The 26,325-nt window shown below is 45.9% G+C and overlaps 1 protein-coding gene across 2 annotated transcripts in view; it reads left to right on the top strand.

Moving 5' to 3' along the window:
- Nucleotides 1-26,325, top strand: part of SLC22A4 (solute carrier family 22 member 4) — a 41,680-nt gene that overhangs the window by 1,744 nt on the left and 13,611 nt on the right. For both annotated transcript variants that reach the window (XM_060636191.3, XM_060636193.3), the window contains exons 2-5: nt 11,111-11,214; nt 12,642-12,796; nt 21,211-21,382; nt 25,782-25,908. In XM_060636191.3, coding sequence (XP_060492174.1) covers nt 11,111-11,214; nt 12,642-12,796; nt 21,211-21,382; nt 25,782-25,908 — 558 coding nt within the window. The remainder of the gene's footprint in view (nt 1-11,110; nt 11,215-12,641; nt 12,797-21,210; nt 21,383-25,781; nt 25,909-26,325) is intronic.

Below are 26,325 nucleotides of genomic sequence, written 5' to 3'. Positions count from 1 at the left end.
CTGTGTGACCTGGAGCAGTATATTACTGTCTCTGTGCAGATAACAGGGTGAGGGAACCCTCCAAGAAAGAGTGAAAAATTAGAGCTGAGTCTGGAAATATGAGTAGAACTTGCCCAAGCAAAGAACATGGCAGATTCCGTGGAAGGAATTCCCGTAGATCCAGGCAGATGATGTTCAGGGGATGACAGGTGAGGCTAGATATGCCTACAGAGATCATTTCACAGTGGTCACTGTAAAAATGTTGAGTAATTGACTTTATTCTGAGAGCAGTGAGGAAATAATAAGGGTTCTAAGCAAGGGGTAACATGGCCAGATTTGGGTTTTCAGCAGAAGCTTACTCTAGCTGCTATGAAAAGCAAGAAGACCAGTGAGGAATCTGTGGGAGTTTCCTTGGCAAGAGACTGGTGGCCAGCCAGGGGTGGTGGCTACAGGATCTATAGGACCTGTGGAAAGTGGGCTCAGCCTGTGACCCACCTCTGGATCCCCCAGCATTGCCACCAGGCCTACCTTGGACCCTGAAGTGACTGTGCTTCTCTGGCATTGATCCCCTAGCAGGGGCTCCTAGTGCCCACCCCCTTCCCACAGCCTGGTCCTGGGGTATCTAAGACTGGGGATCAGCTCACTCCACCTCAATTCCTGGAACTTGAGCTAAAGCTGGCCCCACTAGCTGCAGCCCCCCTAAAAGCTGGTCTGAACTCTTTTCTCTTCCTTGCTGGTGTCATTGACCTCATGGTGTGAAGGGTGGGTAGCTGCTCACCTTCAAGGCCATAGCTCCTCCTGTTGTGCCCTACTAAAGGATCCTGTGGGCACCTCTGGGGATGCACATCATCACACACTCACACGCAGGAAAAGGGTTTGCTTTTCTCAGCAGGCTTTCCCTTCCTTGCTTCTTTTTTGGTGGAAGAGTAAAATAAAAGACAAATGGATACTGGTGTTTGGGAGGAAGGAGAGGAGAAGCACCTCTGAGTCGGTGAGTAGGGGGAGGTGGTTCTCCACAGACAGATGGTGACACAAGAAGAAGTTCTGGAGTCAGACTGGAGGGCCAGTTCTGACCCCACCCCTAGCCACTTGGCTGACTTCAGCAGTTACATCACTTTTCAAAGCCTCAGTTTCCTTAACTACGAGAGGAGATACAAGCATGTGAAAATCTGCTCGACATTACTAATCAATAAGGAAATGTAATCAACACCACAGTGAGATATCACCTCACACCCATTAGGATGGCTGTTATATGGAGAAATTGGAATTCTTGTGCACTGTTGGTAGGAGTGTAAAAAGGTGTAGCCACTATGAAAAACAGTATGGCAGTTCCTCACAAAATTACAAGTAGTTTACAAGTTGGGAAAACTAGGCAGTCACTTCTGAGCTGGGTACCACTTCTCCTAGGCCCCATGCTCCAGAGGCCCTGTGAGAGCCTTTTTTTGGTAAGGACCAGCTTTCTGTGGCAGGCTGTCAGTGGCCTGAGGCGGGCATGCTTCTCCATCATCCAGGCTTCTGTCCTTTCCTGAAGTTGGCTGCATCCTTTAGGAATCCGTGGGTGGAGCTGCTGGTGGCTATGCCCTTGAGCATGATACAGCCTCCAGCAAAGGGCCTGGGCCTCTAGGGGCACTAGACTCGTGCCATCTTTCCTGGGACCTGGGGTCAGGGCACAGACAGAGGAGGACACACTGATTCTCCACCCATAACCCAAAAGTATGAGGTAGGAACATGAGGGCCTCATCCTCTGCTAATAGAGCGCTTATGGGAGGCATTGGGAGTAGCAGAGGAGGGACGATGAAATAGACTAAGGTTGATATCTGGTTGCTACTACCTGGGACTACATACCACAGGATGTGCCTCCTCTGAGGCCTGGGTGGCCTCTGGCAAAGGTGAAAACTTTGAGCAGTAGGCAGGCTTATGCAGTTTTCTTTCTGTCAGGCCTGGAAGCTACCAGGAAATGGTGCTGGTGAGTGTAGAGACTAGCAGCTTGGCTGTCAGGACAGCCTGAATATTATTAACCAAGTTCACACTCTAGCTCTCTGTCACATTCCAGAGGGGACAAGGTATGGGATCTACGCCTCCAGCCAACACCAGCGAGATTTTCAGAAAGATCTTGCACAGAAAACAAATAAAAGAGACTCAGGGGCTTCCCCTAGCTCTGATCTGAAATTGCTTCCCTGTTTGTTTATCAGCTGCCTCACCCCAAACAGTTTGCGCGTTGCCTCTCAGCTGTGCTCCTCTGACAATGGCCACCAGGATCTCAGAATGTGCTTTTGTCCGGAGGCTTCTTCACCCACATCTCCTGCCAAGTTTCTGGATACACAAACTTTGTCCATCCCTCCTGGTGTACAACAGAATGCTCACACAGAGTCCAAGAGGTAGGGTGGTGTATTGACAAAAACAAGGCTCTGGCAGGGTGGGTCACAGGAGCTGCACATGCCTCTGAGTGGACTATAATTTCGTCCTGGCAGCAAGCTAAATTCACTTCATATTCCGGGCTAATGCAGGGCTGCCTTGTTATCTGAAACTTTGGTCTGGTTTTAAGTATGTCTCTGGAGCCCAAAAGAAGAGCAAGAAAAGCACGCATTTGGAGTAGAGATGGTGGAGAGAGATTGGAGGCTCTTGGGAAGGGCCAGGTTGACTCACATGCCCTAGCGATGGCCACAGATAGCCTGAGGCTGGCGGCTTTTGCTGTGTATTTGTAGGACTGGAGGTCAGGTTCATAGTGGCATCTTCCATAGCTTCCCCTCAGTGCTGGAGGGCTGATACAGACCCCATCTCACTCACTTCTGTTCCCAGAGTGGAGCCTAGGAGATGTGTGGTGGATCCGATGCCAGGCTGCACGGGGGAGAGCCGGATCTCTGAGTCCCCTTCTCTTTCCTTCAGGTGCCTCCACTCCCATCCTTACCATCCCACTCAAACTTTTGCTTTGGTTCAGCCTCTAGTGACCACAGAGCTCTCCACTGAGGCCTCCCCACCTATGGTTGTTTTTTCTTTACCTGTAATCTAAAGAAGGAAGGATACTGAGGACATTTTAAGGTTTAGTGCCCCCCTTCCCCCCCCCCCCCACTATCCCCTGAGCTCCGAGTTGTAGAGGCTTTATGCCTGGTGAGTACAGCCAAGAGATTGGGGAATCCCATCCTCTACTTGGCTCCTACTCATATAGTGGCAGCTCAAGCCCAGATTCCACAGACTGAGAATACTGGGGCCCTGGTTGTGCTTGTCCCAGATTGTTTGCAAGGTAAGATGTTCCATCCCAGGAGAGTCAAGCCGAAAGGCAGAGGCTACAATCCTCACCCAGAATCCAATTCTGAGGGCCGCTTTTCCTACTACCGGCTCTGGAGCAAGGGCTCAGAGATTTTGTCCAGGCAGACAGGTAGGCCATAAGAATGGAGCTCTGAAGCTGTCCCCACGGGAAATAACTGCATTTGTTAGAAGTTGAAGAAGAAAAACACTAATCTACACAGCTCAGAAGCTCAAAGAATTCCAAGCGGAAGAAACAAAAAGAGTTCCACACACAGATACATTATAGTAAAACTGCTGAGACCCAAAGACAAAGGTAAAGTTTTGAAAGCAGCAAAGAAAATATGACTTGTGACATACAAGGGAAGCCTGATAAGGTTTACCCTTGACTTCTCATCAGAAACAATGGAGGCCAGAAGCCAGTGGGTAACATATTCAAAATGGTGAAAGAAAAAAGATGTCAACCAAGAATCTTAGTTCTAGCAAAACTATCTTTCAAAAATGAAGTAAAGATATTCCCAAATACAAAAACGCACAACTGAGAGAAAGTTTTCACAACTTATTCTTCAGGAATAAGTTTTTTTAAATGAACAACTTAAGCTCTGAAAACTAAAAAACATCTTTGAAAGAAATTAAAGAAGACATAAATAGGAGCACTTGGGTGGCTCAGTACATTAAAGGACTGACTCTCGATTTCATCTTGGGTCTTGATCACAGGGTTGTGGGATCAAGCCCCAAGTCAGGCTCTGTGCTGAGCATGGAGCCTGCTTGGGATTCTCTCGTTCTGCCCTCTCCTTCGCGTGTGCACATGCACTGTCTTTCTCTCTCTCTCTCAAATTAAAAAAAAAAAAAAGGAAGACATAAATAAATGTGAAGACATGTCATGTTCTGCTCATGAAGTAGAAGTCATAATATTGTTAAGATAGTAGCACTCCTCAAATTTATCTATAGATTCAACACAAAATTTGTTCAGTATTATTAGTCATAAGGGAAATGAAAATTGAAACCACAATGAGACACTTAATACCCGTTGGGATGGTTAGAGTTAAAATGACATACAATAACAAGTGTTGGTAGGAAGATGGAGAACTGAAACCCTTGTTCATTGCTGTTGGGACTGTAAAATGATGCAGCCACTTTAGAAAATACTTTGGGAGTTTCTTGAAAGGTTAAATGTAGATTTATCACGACTTAGCAGTTCCACTCCTATGTATATACCCAAGAAAAATGAAAACATATATCCATACAAAATCTTGTCTGCAGAAATTCATGGCATCATTATTTTTTAATGTTTTTTTAAGTTTATTATTTATTTTTGAGGGAGGGGAGAAGGTCAGAGAGACACAATCCCAAGTAGGCTCTACACTATCAGAGCTGAGCCTGATGCAAGGCTCAAACTCACAAACCATGAGATCATGACCTGAACTGAACCAAGAGTCAGATACTTAACCAACTGAGCCACCCAGGCACCCCCATGGCATCATTATTCATAAAAGCCATAAAGTGGAAACAACCCCATTGTCTATCAATGGATGACTGCTAAGTAAAATGTAGTCTATCCATACAGTGGTGTATTATTCAACTGTAAAAAGGAAAGAAGTACTGATACATGCTAAAACGACATGAATGAACCTTGAAAACATTATGCTGAGTGAAAGAAGCCAGTCACAAAATACTACATATTGTATAGTTCCACTTAAATTAAATGTCCAGAATTGGCAAATCCTTAGAGACAGAAAATGTATTAGTGGTTGCCAGAGGCCGAGGGAAGAGAATGGGAAGTGACTGTTCATGGGTATGGGGTTTCTTTCAGAGGTGCTGAAAATGTTCTCAAATTAGATAGTGCTGATGGCTGCACAACTCTTCAAATAATGCCAAAAACCACTGAATTGTACACATTACAAGAGTGAATTTTATGGTATGTAAATTGTATTTCAATGAAGCTATTATAAACACAAAGAACAAAAAACCTAGATTTCCCCACCCCCATCCCCATCATGTGGCTGGGAAATTTCTAGCTTAGTCACAACAAAGTTATGAAAAAGAAATTGGAGTGGATGTGTATTCTGTTATTAACTAACTACTACTTCCTATTTTTCCCCTGGAATGAAAAGTGTAAGATGACACAATGGAAACCTATTTTTCATTCTTAAATGGACTATTGCTAGCTTTTCATTCACAGTAATCTCTGAGATTGATATCCATTTATAAAAGGATTTTATGCTTTCTGGTAAAAGCTTTTTTGGTTTTCGGTCACTGACGAAGAAGTTCTTATATCCAAGAATCTCTGTTGGCTAGTCAGGTTTAAGTGTAACCTGCTTTACTTATTCATTCATACTGTTTGTTCTAAGTCATGATTTTGCTGTGAGGACAAAGGCATGAGCTTAGTAGAAAGTGAATGACCATTTAATGAGGCCTGAAATGTGTCAGACACTGTGTTAAACACTGTACTTACATTTCCTGTGCTCATGACAACCCCAGGAAGGGGTGTTCTTGTTACTTCTTTGAAGATGAGAAAGCAGGCTGATAGAGGTGGATGAATGCCCAAAGTCACACAACCAGAAGTGGTAGAGCCCAAGAGAGCCTGTGCTCTTTGCTCAACGTCAGGCTGCCTTCTGGAGTTCTCAGTATTATGGAGGTCACAGGGATACTCTTATCTTTATGTTCTTTTATGCCTTTGGTAAAGGGTAAAACTGCTAGCTAGACTGGCTACTTTCACAGTTCAAGGTTAAAGGTGATTTTCAAAGGACAGCGTGTGATACCATGGTTTTCCCCAAACTCATTTTCCATTACACCTGATCGTTCAGCATTCAGCATTCATTCATGAACAATTTGTTGAATATACACCATTTGCCTAGCCTGGTGCAAGCGTTAGTTATCTAAAATGATTACCTGATTGAGTTCAGGTTTTAGAATTCTGTCCATCTGAAAGAGGTTGAGGAAGGGGTGTCTCTTTTTCTCTCTAGCCAGAGATCAAGGGCACAGTGGCCCAGAACAGAGCCTGCCCTGCCCAGGACTACTGGGCTCATGCATGCACATATGCACACCTGATCTGTCCTATAAAGTATGCTTGACCTTGAGCTTTGTGGAGGCAGCAACCATGTCTGTTTTGTGCCCCACACAGAGTCTGGCCCAGAGCAGGTGCTCAATGACGGTTGAATAAATAATTAAGCAATTCCTTTTGCCAATCCACTAGAACTCGAGCTGGTTGCTTCATTGCCCTGTGCCTTCATTTCCTCATTTATAAAGTAGGGATAAAGAGAGTACTCATTTCACATGACAACCTTGAGATCCCATGAGATAATACAAGGCACACAATGAGCACCCAATACACTATAGTCAATGTTTCTGTGAAGGGGCATGAGAGACATGCATTTCTATGCCAAGAGTGGCCTTCCGTCTTCTATTACCTTGTGACCTGGGTTTTTGTTTCTTAAAGCAAAGCTGAAGGGTGGGTGGCCCAGCTACAACAACTCACTCTGCTATGTTAAGGAATGTTAAGACCCTGAGGTCTAAGACCCTGGGGATGAGGCAGACATGGTAACCCTGAGAAGGCATATCCTGGGGCGCCTGGGTGGCGCAGTCGGTTAAGCGTCCGACTTCAGCCAGGTCACGATCTCGCGGTCCGTGAGTTCGAGCCCCGCCCCGCGTCAGGCTCTGGGTTGATGGCTCCGAGCCTGGAGCCTGTTTCCGATTCTGTGTCTCCCTCTCTCTCTGCCCCTCCCCCGTTCATGCTCTGTCTCTCTCTGTCCCAAAAATAAATAAAAAACGTTGAAAAAAAAAAATTAAAAAAAAAAAAAAAAAAAAAAAAAGAAGGCATATCCGGTGCCCCCACTCTACACAGCTTGGGCCAGTTAGTTCCTACATTACACTGTGTCCAATGTGGTGTGTGTGTGTGTGTGTGTGTGTGTGTGTGTGTGTGTGTGTGTGGTGGAGGAGGGGGTTATGTTTTGGAAATTTTAGTGCTTGATCTGAAATCACAGCTCCAGGGCAACACCAGCCAGCTCCTCACCAGACCGTCCACCACTAGTCTCTGAGCAAATCACGTTATGCATGTTTGTGTGTACATGTATGTACACATATGTGCAGAGACCCAAGGGACAGTTCTGTCTTATTTAAGAAAAGACTCTCTTCAGGACTCCTGGCTGACTCTGTTGATTGAGCGTCTGATTTCGGCTCAGGTCATGATCTCCAAGTTTGTGGGTTTGAGCCCTGTGTTGGGCTTTGTGCTGACAGCTCAGAACCTGGAGCCTGCTTTGGATTCTGTGTGTGTGTGTGTGTGTGAGTGTGTGTGTGTGTGTGTGTGTGTGTGTGTGTGTGTGTGTCTGCCCCTCCCCTGCTCTCTTTCTCTCTCTCTCAAAAATAAACATTAAAAATATTTAAATAAATTTTTTATTTAAAAAATTTCTCTCAAAATAAACATTAAATAAAATAAACATTTTCTTATTAAAAAGATTTTTTTAAGACTATCTTCCACTCAGCCTACAATGTCATTGCTAACCACAGGGAGTTCCCTGGGCTCTGGCTAGTGGGGCACCAAGATGCACCCCTCAAGTCCCAAGGGGCTGGTCACAGGTAGGGCCTGGCCTCCACAATAGCCCCATGGAGAAAAGGGCCCTTCTTTAGGCTGGCAGCTGATTTCTAGGACTCTAGTCTCATGAGCTGAAGCTGGAACTTTGTCTACAAATCCTATATCCTATTACTAGGTCTGCTTCAGCTTTCCAAACAGATTTTCTGGGCATAGTAACTTCTCAAGAGAGGGCCCAACCTTGGAATGAACCATGGGTAGCTATGATGTCCAGCTGCCTTCCTCTGCTGGGTATGAGCAGGAGTTCCAAAGGCCAAAAACACCCTCCATGAACCCGCAACAGGTGGATGCTATGTGCACATGACTACCTCCTGTGCCACATGATGCTGATAGGGCTTCTTGGGCCCCTCTTCAGGGAAGAAGGGGGACCTAGAGCCATGGCTGTGTGGGCTCCAATAGGAGAGCAATGGAGAGCTGGCCCTTAACCCATCCTTCCCAGCACCCCAATTCAGAACTTGTCCTGCTCCATTCCCTAAATGGACCAGGCTCGACCCACTGCCAGGCCTTCTTTATGGGCATGCAAACTGTGCAGTCATATGGGGCTCCAAAGTTGTTTGTAATGCTCTGCTACTAACATCTTGAAATTCTTCATAGTTTTTGAACAAAGTGTCTTGCATTTTCAGATTGTACCAGGTAGCCAATCCTGCTCGCTACCTTTGCCATGTAATCCCTGGCTCCACATATAACAGTCTTCCTCTTTCCTTTCTGTCTTTAATTCTTTCTTTTTCCTTAATGTTTATTTATTTTTGAGAGAGAGAGAGAGAGAGAGCAGGAGAGGGGCAGAGAGAGACACACAGAATCCAAAGCAGGCTCCAGGCTCCAAGCTGTCAGCACAGAGCCCGACACAGGGCTCAAACTCATGAATCGTGAGATCATGACCTGAGCTGAAGTCAGACGCTCAAATGACTGAGCCACCCAGGCGCCCGTCTTTAAGTCTTATTTATCCTACTCTAAGGCAAAATCCTGACAGAAAAATACTCAAAAACCACAAAGGAGAGCATATTCTCTTTGAAGAGCTTTTCTGCTTGACTGCAGATGGGATGGTGACAGTGAACAATAGACACATCAATACCCCTACCACACTTGAGAGTTTCTCAGCTCTGCCCAGCACTAAAGGCTGTGGTAGAGGTCTTTTGCCCTTGGTCCTACTGTCTTCCATGAAGAATTATAGGGGATGGTATCTAATAAGCTCATTTGCCTGACCTTTGGAGTTCTTGTCCAAAGCATGACATGGGTGCAAGGTTGGTACAAGATCAAGCCTGAGCTGGTATCTAGCAAGCCCATTTACTGCTATGACTTCAGACAAACCCAGTCTCAGAACCTCAGTTCACTCTTACACAAAGCAGGCAAAACAACATGTTAGGAGGCTTTGGAGTCTCAGTTTTATGAATCTGAGTGTTGGGGCAGATTCCAAGCTCTTTTCTGACACTTTGGCCAGTGATTTTTCAGAAGTGGGTGGCCACTAATTCAGGTGCATGTCCTGTCTATGCCTTCTAACCCATGGCATGACAGGGCACATGAATCCAGGCATACAGTTTTGGAGGGTTTGTGCCCTTTCCCCTGAAGCCCATTCAGGAACCTCAGTTGAAGAAAAACTGTACTCTGGACATGATCTCAGATTCATCCTCTGCTTGTGCCTGGGGGACAGAGAGTCAAGTTCCTGGCCCACTTTGTTTTTCCTCTGCAGAGCTATGCTTGGGCTTTCTGCCTGTAGCCAGGATCGTGGGTGCCAGGAGAGGCGGCCTCATGAATCTTGTTATTGTCTTTAGGACGGGAGTGTTCTCAAGGACCTTATCCTCAACATCACAGCGTGACCCCTTTGTGGAAGGAAGTCTACAGGAGAGACTTCTCTCAGGTCTTAGTACTTAGAAAAACTAAATTCTGCAGAACAAGTATATCACTTTGCCTATGCGGATCCTGTGAGCTGAGCCACAGGGATCTTCAGAGCTGGATTTCAGAGCGTCTCTGGCAAGCATGCAGGCCCCTGGGCAGGACAGCTGGCTGTGGGTCTAATCCTGGCTTGGTTATTTTGCAACCCTTCCTCCCCTCTGTTGTGTGCCCTGACTCCTTAGCCTTTTGTTTTATACTTTTCTCTTGGATGCGTCCTGCTGGAGACTGAAGTGTGATATAAATATGTGAATTCATTTTTAAACCTATTTTAGGGAAGTTGTGAGGATTAAGAACTGAACTGCTTAATGAATGTCATGGAAGCAGTTCTACCACCAAGTGGAGGGGGGATTGGGTAGGAGGCAGGGGGTTTTCCTGTAGACTGGATCATCTTGCCACACATAGCAATCCCTTGACCCAGAGCCCCCAAAATATCTATGGGTGCCTGCAGTATATATGTGTATATGGATGTATATATATTTCATATATACATATATATACATACATATACACATATATTTCATTCATATATATATATATATATATATATATATATATATATATATGAAAGCTCACTGAGCACACTTTGAAATCTTTGCAACTTCCCTTGAAATTTTGCTGACTTGACTAAATTGAAGAGCTGGGAGCTGAAATTCCTGCTGAAGCCCTCATGTTATGGATCCACCAGCAGGGACTTGTTAGGGGTGTGACAGCCCACAGGCCCTGGGGAATTGGAGGAACCACCTTTCTGGAAAGGTTGGGTAGGAAGGGTAGGAAAGAGTATGGAGGAGTGTAGAGGGGAGATAAGGGGTGCTGGGGAGGTATAGATACCCACCCCCCACCACACAGTAGGCCCTGAATTTAGGCTCCAAACTCAGCCTATGGTGTGAATAGAGCAGTGAACACAAGGTTTTCTGGAGGAGTCTGCTCAGAAAATATAATCATAGACCACTTGCACTTTTCAACAAGGCAGAGGAAACTTCTATGCCTGGACCAAGGGACCAGGCCCTCTGCCCTGCCCCTGGGGAGTTTCAAACACCTTCCCTCCATGCTTGGATGCCTTCTGAAACAGAAATACTACCTTGCTTCATACTGCTTCACAACTGAGGGGTCACCGGTCACAGCCGTGGCCTCGGCTAGCTTTTTGCTATGGGACGCAAGAAGAGCCAAGGCATTACCCTCCCTTACCTGGAGAAGAGGAAGGTGAATCTCAGGGAGGGCAGTGACTTGCCCCAGTAAATGCTAGAGTCAAGAGTCACCCCCAGGGTGAGACCTAGGCCCTTAGCACAAAGTTGACAGCCTGTCACAGGGGAGGAGAGCCTTTTCCAGCTGCCATGCTACTCCCTCAGATCTGGGCTGGGACTGGGCCTGCTGGAGGGCTGGGTCCATGCTTCATGTTGTCTTCTCTGGCAGTGGAGTCTAGTGTGTGAAGATGACTGGAAGACGCCCCTCACCTCCTCCCTGTTCTTCCTGGGCGTGCTCTTTGGCTCCTTCGTGTCCGGGCAGCTATCAGACAGGTAAGGAGGCTGGGAGGGAGAAAGGGTGGGATAGAGCCCCTTGTCCATTCACTATCTGTCTGGGAGTTGAACTGAATTTCGGATATTTCTACCCAGAGAAAGAGAGGCCCCTCATACCAACAAGTCAGTGCAAGGAGGAGCCCTAATATCTCACATCTTCCCTGCCCTCATTTCCTTATTGGAACCTTACTTTGTTCAGTTTTCCCAGCCTTGCATTTCCAGGGTTTTGCCCAAAGGTCAGGAGGAGGCAATGGTCCCACTGGAGACTGCAGTCTTTATATCACCAAACTTCTCAAAAAAAGAACACACACACACACACACACACACACCCTGCTGGCATCACCACTGCCTCCCCATCCTACCCCTAACTTTCAGATGGCACATTATCTGTCCACAAACAGCCATCAGTCAGAGTAAGGGCCAGACAGTGAGTGCCCACATCACTGCTATGCAGGTCACCAGGGCCACAGACTGACCGAGGCTGGTTGTGGACCTCCTGGATCTCAATCTAGAGGAGACAGCATCGCAGCTCCAGGAGAAGTGCCTCACTGGCCCCTGAATGTTCTATGGGGACCAGAGCAGGAAGGTGGGAATGCTAAACGGCAGTGTTGAGAAGGCTTCCCAGAGGAATGCCTATCACTCCGCCACTTACCAAGTCCAAAGGGACAGCAAACCCAACAGCCTGAGATCTGATTTTGGAAAATGAGGTAGGAGACAGTTTTGCCCACGCCTGTGCTCCATTCTACTCATTGGTCACTATCAGAAAGCGAAGTGAAGGCTTAAGCCAATTCTCAGCATGTCTACTGCTAAGAGCTACTTTTCCCATAGAGAACTGGCTTGCAATTTTGTTTGCACATTAGACTCATCTGGGAATTTTTTTTAAATCCTGACATGCAAACTGCATCCTAGACAATAAGAATCTTAGGAGGTGAGATGCTGACGCGGGCATTTTTTGGCACCAGGGGGTTTCAAGTATAGCTAAAGTTGAAGACCACTGCCATAAAGGGAGTCTTCACTCTGGATTGACACAATTCCCATATTGCTGATAGATGTATCTGTAACCTGTACTTACCAATTTGCCAGAAATGTGGTGGCAGCTTCTTCCTGTGGCTTATTCTAAAGAGCAGAATTCTATGTGGTCCTTGCATGAGCCGCTCTGTGATTTCAAGATATGGGGCCTTTACAGAAGGTTTTGAATCTCAGAAGTCACTTCCTGGGTAGATGGATGCCCAAGACCTCACCAAGGAAGAAGTGGGAGGATGAGACAGGGAGAAAAGTCTATCACACAGCCCTGAAAACAAACAAACAGACAGACAGACAAACAAACAAACAAACACAAAGTCTGCAGTGATGCCTGACTCAGGGTTTGCCACATGCCCGGCTGTGAACTGCACATGCCATCTTTTGTGCTGTGCTGTATTCTACAGGTTTGGCAGGAAGAGCATCCTCTTTGCGACCATGGCTGTGCAAACTGGCTTCAGCTTCCTACAGATTTTCTCCATCAACTGGGAGATGTTTACTGTGTTATTTGTCATCGTGGGCATGGGACAGATCTCCAACTATGTGGTGGCCTTCATTCTAGGTAAGAATGTTTTCTGATGCTCAGGCCTTCTCCTTCAAACCTTTTGAGAGGCCAGGAAGAAGGGACCACCAAAGAGGAGCATAGGGAGTGCTCTTAGGACAGCAGGAGGCTCCTCAACCCATGGGCTGTGCTTCTAAAACATGATCGGCCTCATATGTGTGTTGGGGAGGGGGCTGAAGCCTCAGGTTCTTTGATCTGGTTGCAGGCAAGGCAGGCACCCACAAGGCTGGGCTCTGGAATGTAGTGGTAGATAGAAGCTGGAGCTGGTAGGAACCAGCCACACAATAGCTGAGCACAATTCAGCAACACGGGGCTTGGCAAAGGCACAAAGTTGGGGTGCTGGGGATGTCTTTGACTTGAGCTTTGAAAGCTTGGGATGTCTGCCTGTGTCAGGGCAAAAGTCTTCCTGGCAGCTGTGCATGGCCTGTGGAAGAACTTAGGGTAGATGGTGTAGCCGGTACACAGGTAGAAGAGGCAGGCATGTGCCAGACAGGAGTTCAGTGCCAGTCTGCCATCCCTGGGCAGGTCTGGTGGAGCTCACTCCAGAGCATATCAGCAGTGTGCAGGATGAAGTCTTGCTGATAGTAGTCCTATCTCCTAACAACAGCCTTGCTTCTGGAGTCTCAGACTGCTGAGTGGGACACACAAACTAAAAGACATGAGGAGGCCCCCAGGGCCCTCACCAGCATTTCCTGAGAGGAAGTGAGGTGAGCTCCAAGCAGGCTGACCAGGGTCACCCATGAGAGCAAGCACCCCAACATGCTCTCTGAGCCCACCTGCTGACTCTGACCAGCTGAGAGGAGGGGAAATGAGGGGCCCTTCTGGAACAATAGACAACAGTTCCTATAATCTCTAGGCTGACAATATATCCTTGTTGATTCATTGCTGACCCAGTTTGCCCCTATTGTCACAGTGTAATTATTAACATGCCCTTTTAATGTAAGTCTAACAATTCTTCCTGCTGCGTCTGGTAAGATGGATTCTGATTGCTTTTAAGAATCTGGATGACTCCCTGGATTTGGAGATGCTATGCTCTCTTAGTTGAGGACGTGTACACTCTCTGTGAGGTTGTTAAGATGGAATTGCTCACATTCCACTCCTTTAATGATTTGTGAAGAGCTCCCATAGCCAAGGTGTCTGAAGATGGGGGGAGGGAAGAGCATGCTGGAGCCACATGGTCCTGACATTTAGTACCCTCTTCAGCAGGCCCCAGCAGGAGGGGGGCCTCCCTCTTCCTTGTGGGGAAAGAGGGGAGCCAGATGTTCTTTTTTTTTTTTTTTTTAAGACAGACAGACAGACAGACAGTGTGAGCAGGGGAGGGGCAGAGGGAGAGGGAGACACAAAATCCAAAGCAGGCCCCAGGCTCAGAGCTGTCAGCACAGAGCCTGAGACACAGGGCTTGAACTCACGAACCGTGAGATCATGACCTAAACTGAAGTTGGATGCTTAACTGACTGACCCACCCAGGTGCCCCAAGAGCCAGGTGTTCTTAAAGAAGGTCCTTTGTGTAGAGGACACACAGCTTCAGGCCAGTAGTGCTAGAAATGAGAATTGGAGGAATTTAGGATGAAATTGCAACCTCCTAATGAAGGCTGCAAGGACACAGGGCTCTTGAATAAAGCCTATTTGTTCTCATGGGGAAAATCTCCCAGAATCCATCTTCCTAGGGGTGATCCTCCCTAGGTCCAAAAAGCCCAATTTGTGGCTATACTTGGGCCAGACACATACCAGAGACTAAACAGGTCTCCCCAAAGCAGATGATTCTGCCTGAGATTGGCAGACTCCTTTAAGGAGGACCTAAAAGACCATCTAAAAGGGAAGGGCAGAAAATCATGGTGAAGCCAGAGAAACCCTATCATTGGGATTGGGAGCCAGGTGGGGTTTGTCCCAGACCTGGTGTCCCCCAGGTTCTACTGAACGGCCAATATTGAGTCCTACGCGCCTTTCCAGGGGCGTAGGATGCTTCTGGAGCCTTGGAACCTCCCCTGAGTGAGTGGATGAGGCTGGAAGAGCATCCCACAGGGAAATCCTGCCCAGCTGGCCCTGACACTACAACCTACTCCCCTCCCTGGTCCCCGTGTAAGAGAAGTGACAGGGCCACGGGGAAAGTAAGATCATGTACAATCAATCAGAGCCCACATGTACAAGCCAGCAATCAGTGAGCTGGATGCTGGGTGCAACAGGCTCCCCATCCATCCACCTGGGTCCCAGAGCCTCCTTGGCTATTGCGCTTTCATTGCACTTGCAGGAAACTGCTGACTTTTGTATCCTCGTATGAGACTCTTTTTGTTGGGTTCTCTGGATGCACATTTAAGAACATCACTGAAAACCAATGTGCCCCCTGGAGCAGCAGACTCGTGTCAGTGCCTGGGGCCGGGTGGCATGGTTGGCGCGGAGTGCGAGCACTACTTGGTGGAGGCTGGCTTCTCCTGCAGCACAGCGGCGCTCTCTAGTGTTCCAGGGCTAAAACAGCGAATTCCGGGTTTCAAGTAAAATAAACTGAAGTTTGGGGTCTGGGCCTTCTCTTTTGCCCTCTGGCACTAGGGAAGGACTGGCAAGACTCTGTGATGATAATCTCATTTTAAGAGGCTTCATGTTAATTCAGGAAGCTGAATTACTCCCATTCTCAAAACGATGCAGAAGTAGACCTTTTAAAAATTGTAAAACCTGGCAGAATCTCAGAAGACAAGAAAAGGAAGGGAAGGAACAATGCTAGCCAAAGGAACATGAAGTGGATACCCCTGGAAGTGAGGGCACTGCCACAACCATGCTAGTTTAGAAGGAAATGACCACTCAGGACCAATGACACTGACCCTTTCTACACTCCAGCTGCCCCTCACCGTCTCCCACTGTTTCCCAGAAATTATGCCTTCAAGCCGTCCACAGCCTTCTGGGTAAAATGCCACAGGCTCCTCCTTTATCCCTCATCACTACCTGTTCAAATTTATTTTGCACAGTTAACTGCTTTCCTGTCTTGACCAATCCATTAATTCAGTATTTTCCTAGTACTCCTAACTTCAACCTCCTATGCAATATTTGTGCCAGCATGCCGAACGATTTAAAACTCTGCTTCCTCTGGTGTTTACATGTGTTTTTCCTTTTCATAAGTATGCAACTGATGGCATCTTCCTTTATAGCTCTGGCTACCAGAAAGCTCAGGCAAAATTGAAATTTCACTATATCAATTGTGCAGTCTTTTTTAGCCACATATTTTTAAAAAAAAATTTTTTTTTTTTTTGAGAGAGAGAGAGAGAGAGAGAGAGAGAAAGAGAAAGCGTGCATGCCCACACAAGCTGGGCAGGGGCAGAGAAGGAGAGGGACAGAGGTTCCAAAGCAGGCTTTGTGCTGACGATGGCAGAGAGCCTGATGCAGGGCTCGAACTCACGAACCACAAGATCATGACCTGAGCAGAAGTCAGACACTTAACTGAGCCACTGAGGCACCCCTAAATTGTTTTTAAATTAAGGTATAATTTGCATACCATACTATGCACTCTTTTAAAATGTGTATTTAAAACTTTTTAGTGTTTATTTTATTTTTGAGAGAGAGAGAAAAAGAGAGAGACAGAGCATGAGCAGGGGAGGGGTAGAGAAAGAGGGAGATACAGAATCAGAAGCAGGCTCCAAGCTCTGAGCTGTCAGCACAGAGCACAACATGGGGCTCGATCTCGTGAACCACAAGATCATGACCTGAGCTCAAGTTGGATGCTTAACCTACTGAGACACCCAGGTGCCCCTAAAATGTGTATTTTAGTGGTTATTACTATATTCACAAAGTTGTACAACCATCAGCTCTTTCTAACTCCAGGACTTTTTCATCACCTCCCCCCAAACTCTGTACCCATTAGCAGAGACTCCCCATTTTCCTCTTTTCCTAGCCCTTGGCAACCACTGATCTACTTTCTGTCCATATGGATTTATCTATTCTGAACATTTCAGATAAGTGGAATCATACAATATGTGACCTTTGTGACTGACTTGCTTCACTTGATGTTTTCAAGGTTGGTCCATGCTATAGCATGAATCATTATTCCATTGAGTGATTTACTACATCTTGTTCATCCATACATCAGTTGATGGGCATCTGGGTTGTTTCCACTTTTTGGTTATCAAAAAGAATGCTGCTATCAACATATGAGTACAGAGTTTTTTGTGGATATGTGTTTTTCGGTTCTCCTGTGTATATACCTAGGAGTGGAATTGCCAGGTCATATGGTAATTTTATGTTTAACCATTTAAGGAAGTGCCATAGTGTTTTTCAAAGTGATCAGTTGCATATTTTTTGTTCTTTTCTCCAAGGCATAACTTTTACCTTTCTTTGTATTTTACTTTAATGTTACCATTTTCTTATTGTATTCAAGTTATTAGCTACCTCAAAGACTTCAAGGGATGAGATGGGATATAAATACATTAAAAAGATGCAGAAATTTGTTGTCACCCCTTTTGTGCACTGCATCATGTGAAGAAAGATCTGGAGGGACCCAGGGAGGAGCAAGGACTCATGCTTGTCTGTTCTCAAGGAGTTTACATCTGGTCAACAGAGGCAGTCAATGCAGTTGTTACTGAGGACATGAGACATGGGTGAGGTAGGGGTGGCTATATGCTGGATATATGCAGGGATAGGAAATGTTACTTTTAACTAGAATGATCTCTTTAGGTTCATAGAAGGGAGAGAAGTAGCCCTGAGTAGGGGAATATCGGTTAATTTGGAGAGAATTCTGAGTATTTTCCAGGGAGCAAAGAGAGGTTCTACTGTCTGACCTCTTGATCAAAGGCACCATACTTCCCATCATTCCTCTGACATCCAGCATATTTCAATTGTTTGACAAGGATAAAAGAATTAGCTATTTCTGAGAACCTGTCATATGCCAGATGCTCTACTAGGCACTTTACACACAGTATCTCAGTCCTTGTAATAAGAACTCCATGAAGTAGGACTTATCAAAATTACTCTAGTAGTAAGCGAGTGTCAAGGAGCCCAGGCTTTCTGCAGGTGCCACTCTGCATATGGTTTCTGTACTCACAACCCAGGGGCCCCTGCCTCCTACTCCTGATTCTGGCAACTGCCCCACCTTATTTCTTGAGCTGGGGTCTGCCACAGGCCTGTGTTAGTCATTCATGGAAGAGCATGTCCTGCCTCCATGTGGAATGGATTCAGTGGTTCCTGGGATGACTCCCACAGAAGGGCCTTGATCAATGCAGAAGTGAGCCTGGCCCTCCCTGAGTCACCCACTTGGACAGAGTACCCTCTTGGAGAGAGTACTTAGCTTCAGGGGGTAGTGACAGGCAAAAGGCAAACACTCCTGGCCAGGACAGGCCCTTCTGGCTTAGATGACAGAGTCTTACTCCCAATAGACACTCCAAGAACCAACTAGACCAAGACCAACTAGAAGCAAAAACCTAGGGTGTAAACAAGGCCAGGAGAGGCATTCCCAGCCAGGAGAACCAGAAGTCACTGCTGTCACCTGTGGGGCAGCTACAGCCTGTGAAAGGTCTGCAGGAATCAAGGCTCCTCTCTTAGCATTCCTCTGAGAGGACTGGTTGGCCTCCAGTTGGTTCGAAGACCAGCCCAGGAAGGGAAAACACAAATCCTCGCTTCTTGAAAGGAGACCATGGCCTGACCCATCTCCCATGAATATCTCCTTTAGGAGTCTCAGGTGAAGGACTGGTTGAGAAGGCCCAGGCTTTGCCCCCAGGTGATTTTTTATACATGGTGTGAAGTGAGACCATTTGCTTGAACTGTTTAAGTCTCAGCTGATTATGTGTAAAACAGAAGTAATATTCATTTTTGCACAATTATTGTGATGCTTCAAAGAGATAATAGATGTAAACACTTAGTCTAGAACCTGACTCAAAGTGCCGGCTCAAAATAAATGCTAGTGTGAAGATGATGGTGATGATGAGGACAATGATAATGTTTACAGAGGGGTGATGGTCTAAAAGTCACAGAGCAGGAAGCCGTGCTAATAAGGAACTCTTCAGGTTCATGCCATCCATGTGGCTCCACAGAAAGGCAGAGAGGTAGATTTAAAAAGCTCTGTCTCCCATGGGTACTCTGCAAAGTCAGAACAACTCTGTTCTGCCCTGACACTCGAGCTTAGAGACAGAGATTATCCAGGAACCCAGTTGTGTCGCTTCTCTTTCTTATCAGGATCGTGGAAGTATGGGGGAGCTCCCTTGCTTCACAATTCTGCAAGATTCTCCCTTGGTCCTGTGCACTTTCTCTTTTCCACAACCAAATCCTCTGCTACTTCACTTCTGAATCTCTGCTTAGGAATAAAGCACCCCCTATCCATTCTTACATCGCAATAATTACAGCTGAAGTGTTTAGAAACATGGCATGGTGAGTCTGCCTGTGGAGTGGTAGGAGGGTCCTTAGTGAGGTAAGAAAATACCTGAAATTAACACTCATGATCTTCAAAGAAGTCAGGCCCTATTTTTGGAAATTAGTTGAGAGGCTATAACAGGCCCCAGGTGGTTAGGGCTGTTGCCCACAGTCTGGGATGTGAGAGGCGCACATTTCCAACAGTCTGCTTTTTAGAAATGGCTGTTCAAGAGGGAACCACTGAGGCAAACCTCTGAGTCATGCTGAGGAAGAAATGGGTTGGGGATAAGGAACAAGTGGTGAGAATGGGAAACTAGGAAAATACAACTGACCCATGAACAAGGGGATTGGGGTACTGACCCCTCCTTCACCCGCACAGTCCAAAATCCCATGTATTACTTTTGACTTTGCCAACACTTAACTACTAAGAGCCTACCATTGATCAGAAGCCTTACTGATAACATACACAGTCAATTAACATATGTATTTTTTTAATGTTTATTTATTTTTGAGAGAGAGACAGAGCATGAGTGGAGGAGGGGCAGAGAGAGAGGGAGACACAGAATCCGAATCAGGCTCCAGGCTCTGAGCTGTCAGCACAGAGCCCGAAGTGGGGCTCGAACTCACTAACTGTGAGATCATGACCTGAGTCGAAGTCGGATGCTCAACCGACTGAGCCACCCAGCGACCCCACAATTAACATATTTTTTATGTTGAATATATTATTACTGTATTCTTATAATAAAGTTAGCTAGAAAAAAGAAAATGTTATTATGAAAATCATAAGGAAGAGAAATACATTTACAGTACCATACTTATTTACTAAAACAAAAACAAAACAAAACAAAAAACAAAAACCTTGTGTATGTGGACCCATGGAATTCAAACCCATTGCTCAAGGGTCAACAGTAGTAATTGTACTGCTTCTCTGGAATTAGCCCTTAATTCTTTAGCCTGGGCTCAGGGCATATCAACACATCTGAGAAAATATCTCTTTAAAGACAAGCCTGAACGGTCCTTTGAATGCTGTTTTGTTTCCTGGGTTACTTTTCTGCAGTGGTGGGCAGATCTCAAATAAAAGGCAGAGCCGTTGCCATTGGCCAGATCTCTGCCTAAGGGCAGAGGACCAAGAGTGGACTCCGGAAAGGGCCTGGAACTCTGTGACAACAGAAGGAGCTTCTTCTCAGACTCCCCCATATCAACCGAGAGCTCCAAGAGGCAGGGAATGTCTCTGGAAGACCTGTGGCACTGAGCACAGCAAGAGCCAACAGCCAACAGCCAACAGCCACCTGTGTGTCCCAAACTAGGGCCCAACGCCAAGCAGTCTTGGCCCTTTGTGGCGCTCTGGGGAGGCTCCATGAAGTTCCCTGGGTGTGTGGCCAGCTGTAGAGCTGCCTGTCACCTGCTGGGCCAGCAAATCAGCTGCTTCTTTTCTTTCCATGGTCTGAATAGACTATTTCTGCCTGGGACTGATCTCTGGACACAGTGTGGCTGAGGGGAATTCAGCTCTGGATGCTGGAGCCTTCCCTATGTACCTCAGGAGCCAGCTGGACCCTATTTATCACTTCCCAGAGCTCAAGGGTGGCTAAAGGTGTCCTAACGCGACTCAGTTAACTATGAACTTCCCACTGTTTCCCAAGACCCCGTGTCTGTTTATAGTGCAGAACTCTGGGAAAGGCTCCATGCATCATGACCCCACAGAGCCCCCCAGAAGAGCCCCAACTGTCTCCTGGAGCACCCTGTCGGCTCCTCAACCTGGGACACTCATTTTGGAAATGTGGCCTTCTCAGAAGATATTACCCCTCAGGGCTGGGCATGATATTTCTGTGACATGAGATGGCCTTCAAAAGATAAATCTATGGCTCCTTTAAAATCTCATGAAAACTCATCCTTCTCTAAGGTGACAAGTCTTGGGTCACTTCCCGCTTTCCTTCACCCTGATCATGCCTCCTCCGGGCCACACGGCAAACAAGTGCCTCTTCCCTTTTGCAAGTAATTACAGTTCGAACTCTAACTGCCAGGTAATTGATGTAAAACAACAAATATTAAAGTAAGTTAAAATGCTAATACTCCTCCCTTGTTTTGAACAGGAACTGAAATTCTTGGCAAGTCAGTTCGTATTATATTCTCTACGTTAGGAGTGTGCACATTTTTTGCAGTTGGCTACATGCTGCTGCCACTGTTTGCTTACTTCATCAGAGACTGGCGGATGCTGCTGCTGGCGCTGACGGTGCCGGGGGTGCTGTGCATCCCCCTGTGGTGGTGAGTGTGGCTCGGTCCCAGACAGCCCCCTGCTGCGGGCCAGCATGCCTGGAGCCAGAGCCTGGTGTGGATCCTCCTCGCGTGGGCTTGCGTGACCTCAGCGCAGCTGGCTGAGGCTGGGGTTTCGGAGCCCGTAGAGTGTCTGCCTCGCTGTGGGTGGGCCTGTGTGCTGGGGTTTGATTCTCCATGGTCCCCGCAAAGCACAGTTCTCAGGAAACCCCCCTCCCACAGGCTCCCCCCCACAGGCTCACTAACTTGATGTTGGTTGTTGATATTGCTTGTGGAGTTGTTACTGTGGGGTTCTGTTGTTTCCAACTCTGTCCCACCGTGCTCTTTCCACACTGTTCTGTCTCTAGGAAATCTCTTTCTCCTTATGGATTCATCTAGTGTCATTTCCTCAGGCTTCTCTATCACAAGGTGATTAACATGTAGGTTGCTCCTATTTATCTGCTTTGTCTTGAAGGGCGAAAGAATTACTTTCGTTTAATAAGTTGTTAGAGAAATGTTCTCTCCTTCCATAATCCTGCCACCCAATTTTGACACATTGGTGTGGGAATAACCAAGTTTGGAGATACTGGGTCCCAGTTTCACCCAACATGATTATGTGGGAAATTTCAGGTGAGAGAAGAGATTAGAATCATGGAATAAGGTTCCAGTTGCACCCTCTTTTGGGGGATTCCCCCATTTCTTTGTATTATGGGCTCCCCCTCCCCCATATTTAAGTAAGAGGAAAGGGGATTTCTTCTACTGGTGGGTCTCTCTCTCTCTCTCTCTCTCTCTCGTTAATCCTTCTTGGTTTGGTTTCAGGTTATCAATATCAAATCTCCCCGCAGTGACAGGTTTTACCAAACTGCTTGATCTGTACCTGCTTACACACAATGAAAGTTTCTTTGACTGGTTTTAAAAACTCATGGTTTAGACTAGCTCTTATGGTTTCCCTGTCCTGTGGACACAGCCTAGGAAGTTGCCAGAAGGTCTTTTATCTTCCTGCAATTGTTAGACAGCCATACAGACTGACAGCACATTTTGGCCTCCTTGGACTGGATAGCTCAGGTTGGACCACTCCAAGCTACTGTCTTTTTATCACCTCTAAGACTGCTATGTTTTTCAGTGTAAATTCTTGGCATACATGTGCCTGGGAGGAGAAAGCACTTTTTTCCCTTACTTCTCTGGAATTTGAGAGACACTGTTTTCAAGGTTAGCTACTATTCTGATTTGGAGGTTTCTTCTGGAACCCAGTCTGAGGGTCAGGAAAGCTTATGGGAAATCAGGACAGGCCATTAACTACAGAGCTCTGTCTCCAAGGAAGCACCCCAGATTTACAAGAGAAGGGCAATTTCCTGGCATGAGAGTGAGCATCATCATTATCATCAACATTACCTTCATCACATCTTCTGTCCCTGTTTCCATAATTCCCTTGCTAGCTGAATTTATTATAAGAAATGGTGGTGACCAGAGATTCTCTCAAGACACAAGATAAGATTATTCAAAGGTTATTTTCTGCCTCTTCACACAAATGATGTTAATAATCTCTGATTCCTGGTTGCTGTTTTGGCATAAGACACCAGTACTTCTAAAATATGGTATAATAATATGTTATTGGTATGTGCTCCTATAAGAGAGAGAGAGAGAGAGAGAGAGAGAGAGAATAAAAATAGAAGGGCCCTGACTGACCATTAGAGATTAGTATGGATTTTAATTTCTGGGGCTTGGATCTTTGCCTCAGGCCCAGATACTGCAGCAAGAAACCACTCTGGTAGGTCAGCCCCTTCAGTTTCCAGCTGAGGAGGTCCATCCCATGAGGAGCTGCATTACTCTTGCCCTAAGGAGAGTTCTTGCTTCTGTTGGTTGCCCATGGGCTGAACCATGAGCGCTCCCGGCTGTGGGCACACTGTACCTGGGACAGGACTGCCCTAGACAGAGGGCAGCCCCGGGCCAGCACTACAAAGCTGAGTGCTTATGCTGAAAGTTTAACAACAGTCTTATCATTCCCCTATAAAAACAGAATAGCTTTCTTATGAATGCCTCGTCCCTGAGGGTGGGACTTCCGGAAGCCATACTCATCAGTCTAGGGGGGTTGGGGTGATTGGGGGGTCAGGTTAGGGCTGCTGCACTTCCTGCTGTCTGCTCAATGTATGATAGAGACTCTCTAGCAATGCCCTTCCCCTGTTCAACTTGAATTCAATACCTAGAGAGGCTACGGTGTATAACCTCATATGGTACTCCATTAAATTTTGAAATAATCAGCTAGACTTAATTCTCCATGCAGTAAAAAGCCATGGCAATCCAAAAATAGAGATCACAGCAGCCCTGAGTATGGTGGCCTGGAAATGGGAGTAAACCCATGCAGAGCCCTGCAGGTAGTCTGGGGAATTTTTATGTCCCAGGTTCCTTTTTTGTTTGTTTGTTTGTTTATGTTTACTTATTTATTTAGAGAGAGAGAGAGAGACGGGGGGGGGGGGGGCACACACGACCAGGGGAGGGGCAGAGAAAGAGGGAGAGAGAGAATCTCAAGCAGGTTCTGTGCTGTCAGCACAGAGCCCGACGTGGGACTTGATCTCACATACTGTGAGATCACGACCTGAGCCGAAATCAAGAGTCGCCAACTGAGCCACCCAGCCACCCCTGTCCCAAGTTCCCTTTAAAAGGTTTAGCAAAGGGCGCCTGGGTGGCTCAGTTGTTTGAACATCTGACTTCGGCTCAGATCATGATCTCACGGTTCGTGGGTTCAAGCCCCACGTCAGGCTCTGTGCTGACAGCTCAGAGCCTGGACCCTGCTTTGGGTTCTGTGTCTCCCTCTCTCTCTGCCCTCCCCAACTTGTTCTCTGTCTCTCTTTGTCTCTTAAAAATGAATAAATGTTAAAAAAATTATTTTTAAAAAGGTTTGGCAAGAAGTGACTACAGGTATGAATGGAGTATGTGTATAGGGGGTGAGAAAGAGCCAATAGATGCAACTTGAAGAACCAATAGAAGCTTTTCAATATCTAGCTGACTAAACATTAGGAACTTGAGGTCAATGATGGCCCTGAAAGCCTATGGAAGGAAAGGTAGAGTATTTCTAAGAACAACCTGGTGGGGGAAAGACATTGCTCAGAATCAGAAGTAAAGCATACATGTATATATACATGAAGTATACAGTGGCTGGGAAGTAAGGCCTCAAATTCTGCACTAACACAGTAGCCACTAGCCACATGCAGCTATGTAAATTAAAATTAATTAAAAGTAAATAAAATTAAAAATTCATTTCCTCAGTCACACTAGTTACACTAGCTCAACAACATGTGGTTACTGGCTACTATATTGAACAAAACAGCTATAGAACACTGCAGAAAGTTCTCTTGGACAGCACAGCTCAATTACTGAAGGTCAGTGACCTAACATCACAGTTGCTACAAGGACCAACTAAGAGTAGATTCCAAAAAATATAAACTGGGTTCATTTTTCAACTGATGTGCTAATAGGCTGGGGAAGGAGGCTGAGGGTTGACCATTTGATAAGTTGTGTTTTGCTCTGAGATTAATTCCTATTGAGGCTTTGGAGGGGCACATGTAATTATAGGAGGCCCCTATACCTGCTACATGTGATTTATTTTCTGGGATAACTGAGTACTGACAAATAGGTGAGAAAAAGAAGAGAAGAATGGCAGAAGAATGGCTAAGAGATTTTGAGAAATAAAAAGTAGAAAAGAATAGAAAAAATAAATAAATATAAGTATGAAAAAATAAATAGAAATAGAAAAAATAGAAAAATTAGGAAAGAATAGAAGTCAAGTGTGTGTAATAAAAAAAGTTTCTAGGTGGTTAAAAAAAAAAAGATAACATTGACTGTCTCCCAAAAACTGGTTTGGTTACTCACTGGCCTGGTAGTCTGTTGAGAGCCACAAGGATAGCCCATCAGAGGGTGTCCATATGTACATCTTCTCCTCTGACTGTAAGAAGAGCCCAGAAAGCACAGATGCCTTGGCCACCCTTTACCTGATAAACTTTTGAGCTTTGTCAGCTGGGGCCCCAGGAATTCTTCAAGGGATGGAGACACTAAAAAGACACTAGATTGTGTTTCTTTTATGACCCACCCTGGCTATTACATTTGAGATGACTTTCTCCCACTGCCCTGGCTTACACGCACCCACAGTTAATGTTACTCCTTATGGTCTGGTCCTGGCTTCAAGTACGACTGATGATGATTGGTCTTATGGTTTGATCAAGACTTTGAAACTTGGAGGTGCTTTTGTTTATTCCTATTATCAATGGAAATCTTATGAGGCGCCCCCCTTCCTGATTTCCCTTAAACAGGCACACTACAATTTCACAAAATAAAAATCATTTGGGGGGAACTTGTGGTGAATACTATCAAAGCTTGCTATTATGAAAAGTTATAAACCCTTAAAAATTTATTCCAGGTTTATTCCTGAATCTCCCCGGTGGTTGATATCCCAGAGAAGATTTATAGAGGCTGAAAATATCATCCAAAAAGCTGCAAAAATGAACAACAAAGCGGCCCCGGTGGTGATTTTTGATCCTATGGAGGTAAACATTTGCAGATGTGCCCTCTTGAGGTCAGCCATGCATTCTTGATTTCAGGGAATGTAATTTAATCCGATGTGTTTTGAGTGCCCACTATGTACCACGTGCTGCATGAGTCCTTAGAGACATAGTGATGATTAAGTTCTGAGATGAAACCCACGTCAAAAGGCTGTGTATGAATTAGGTGCGATCATGTATGTAAACTGCTTAGCATACAGCAAGTGTTGATTAAATACTAATTCCCTTTCCTTTGGCAAGTTTACTTCCAACTTTTTACTGGTACTGCTCCAAACCACTGGTGCAGTTGCATATCACATAATCTAAATGTCCACATTAAGTGGAAAAAAATGTAGTTGAGGGAAATTCCATGCAGGATTTACTCACTGTACTCTGAATCGTACCAAAGCTGCTGAGGAAGCT

The sequence above is a fragment of the Panthera onca genome, chromosome A1, assembly GCF_046562875.1.
Source record: "Panthera onca isolate mPanOnc1 chromosome A1, mPanOnc1 haplotype 2, whole genome shotgun sequence".
NCBI classification, from domain to species: Eukaryota; Metazoa; Chordata; class Mammalia; order Carnivora; family Felidae; genus Panthera; species Panthera onca.
This window is presented reverse-complemented; position numbering and strand designations above follow the sequence as displayed.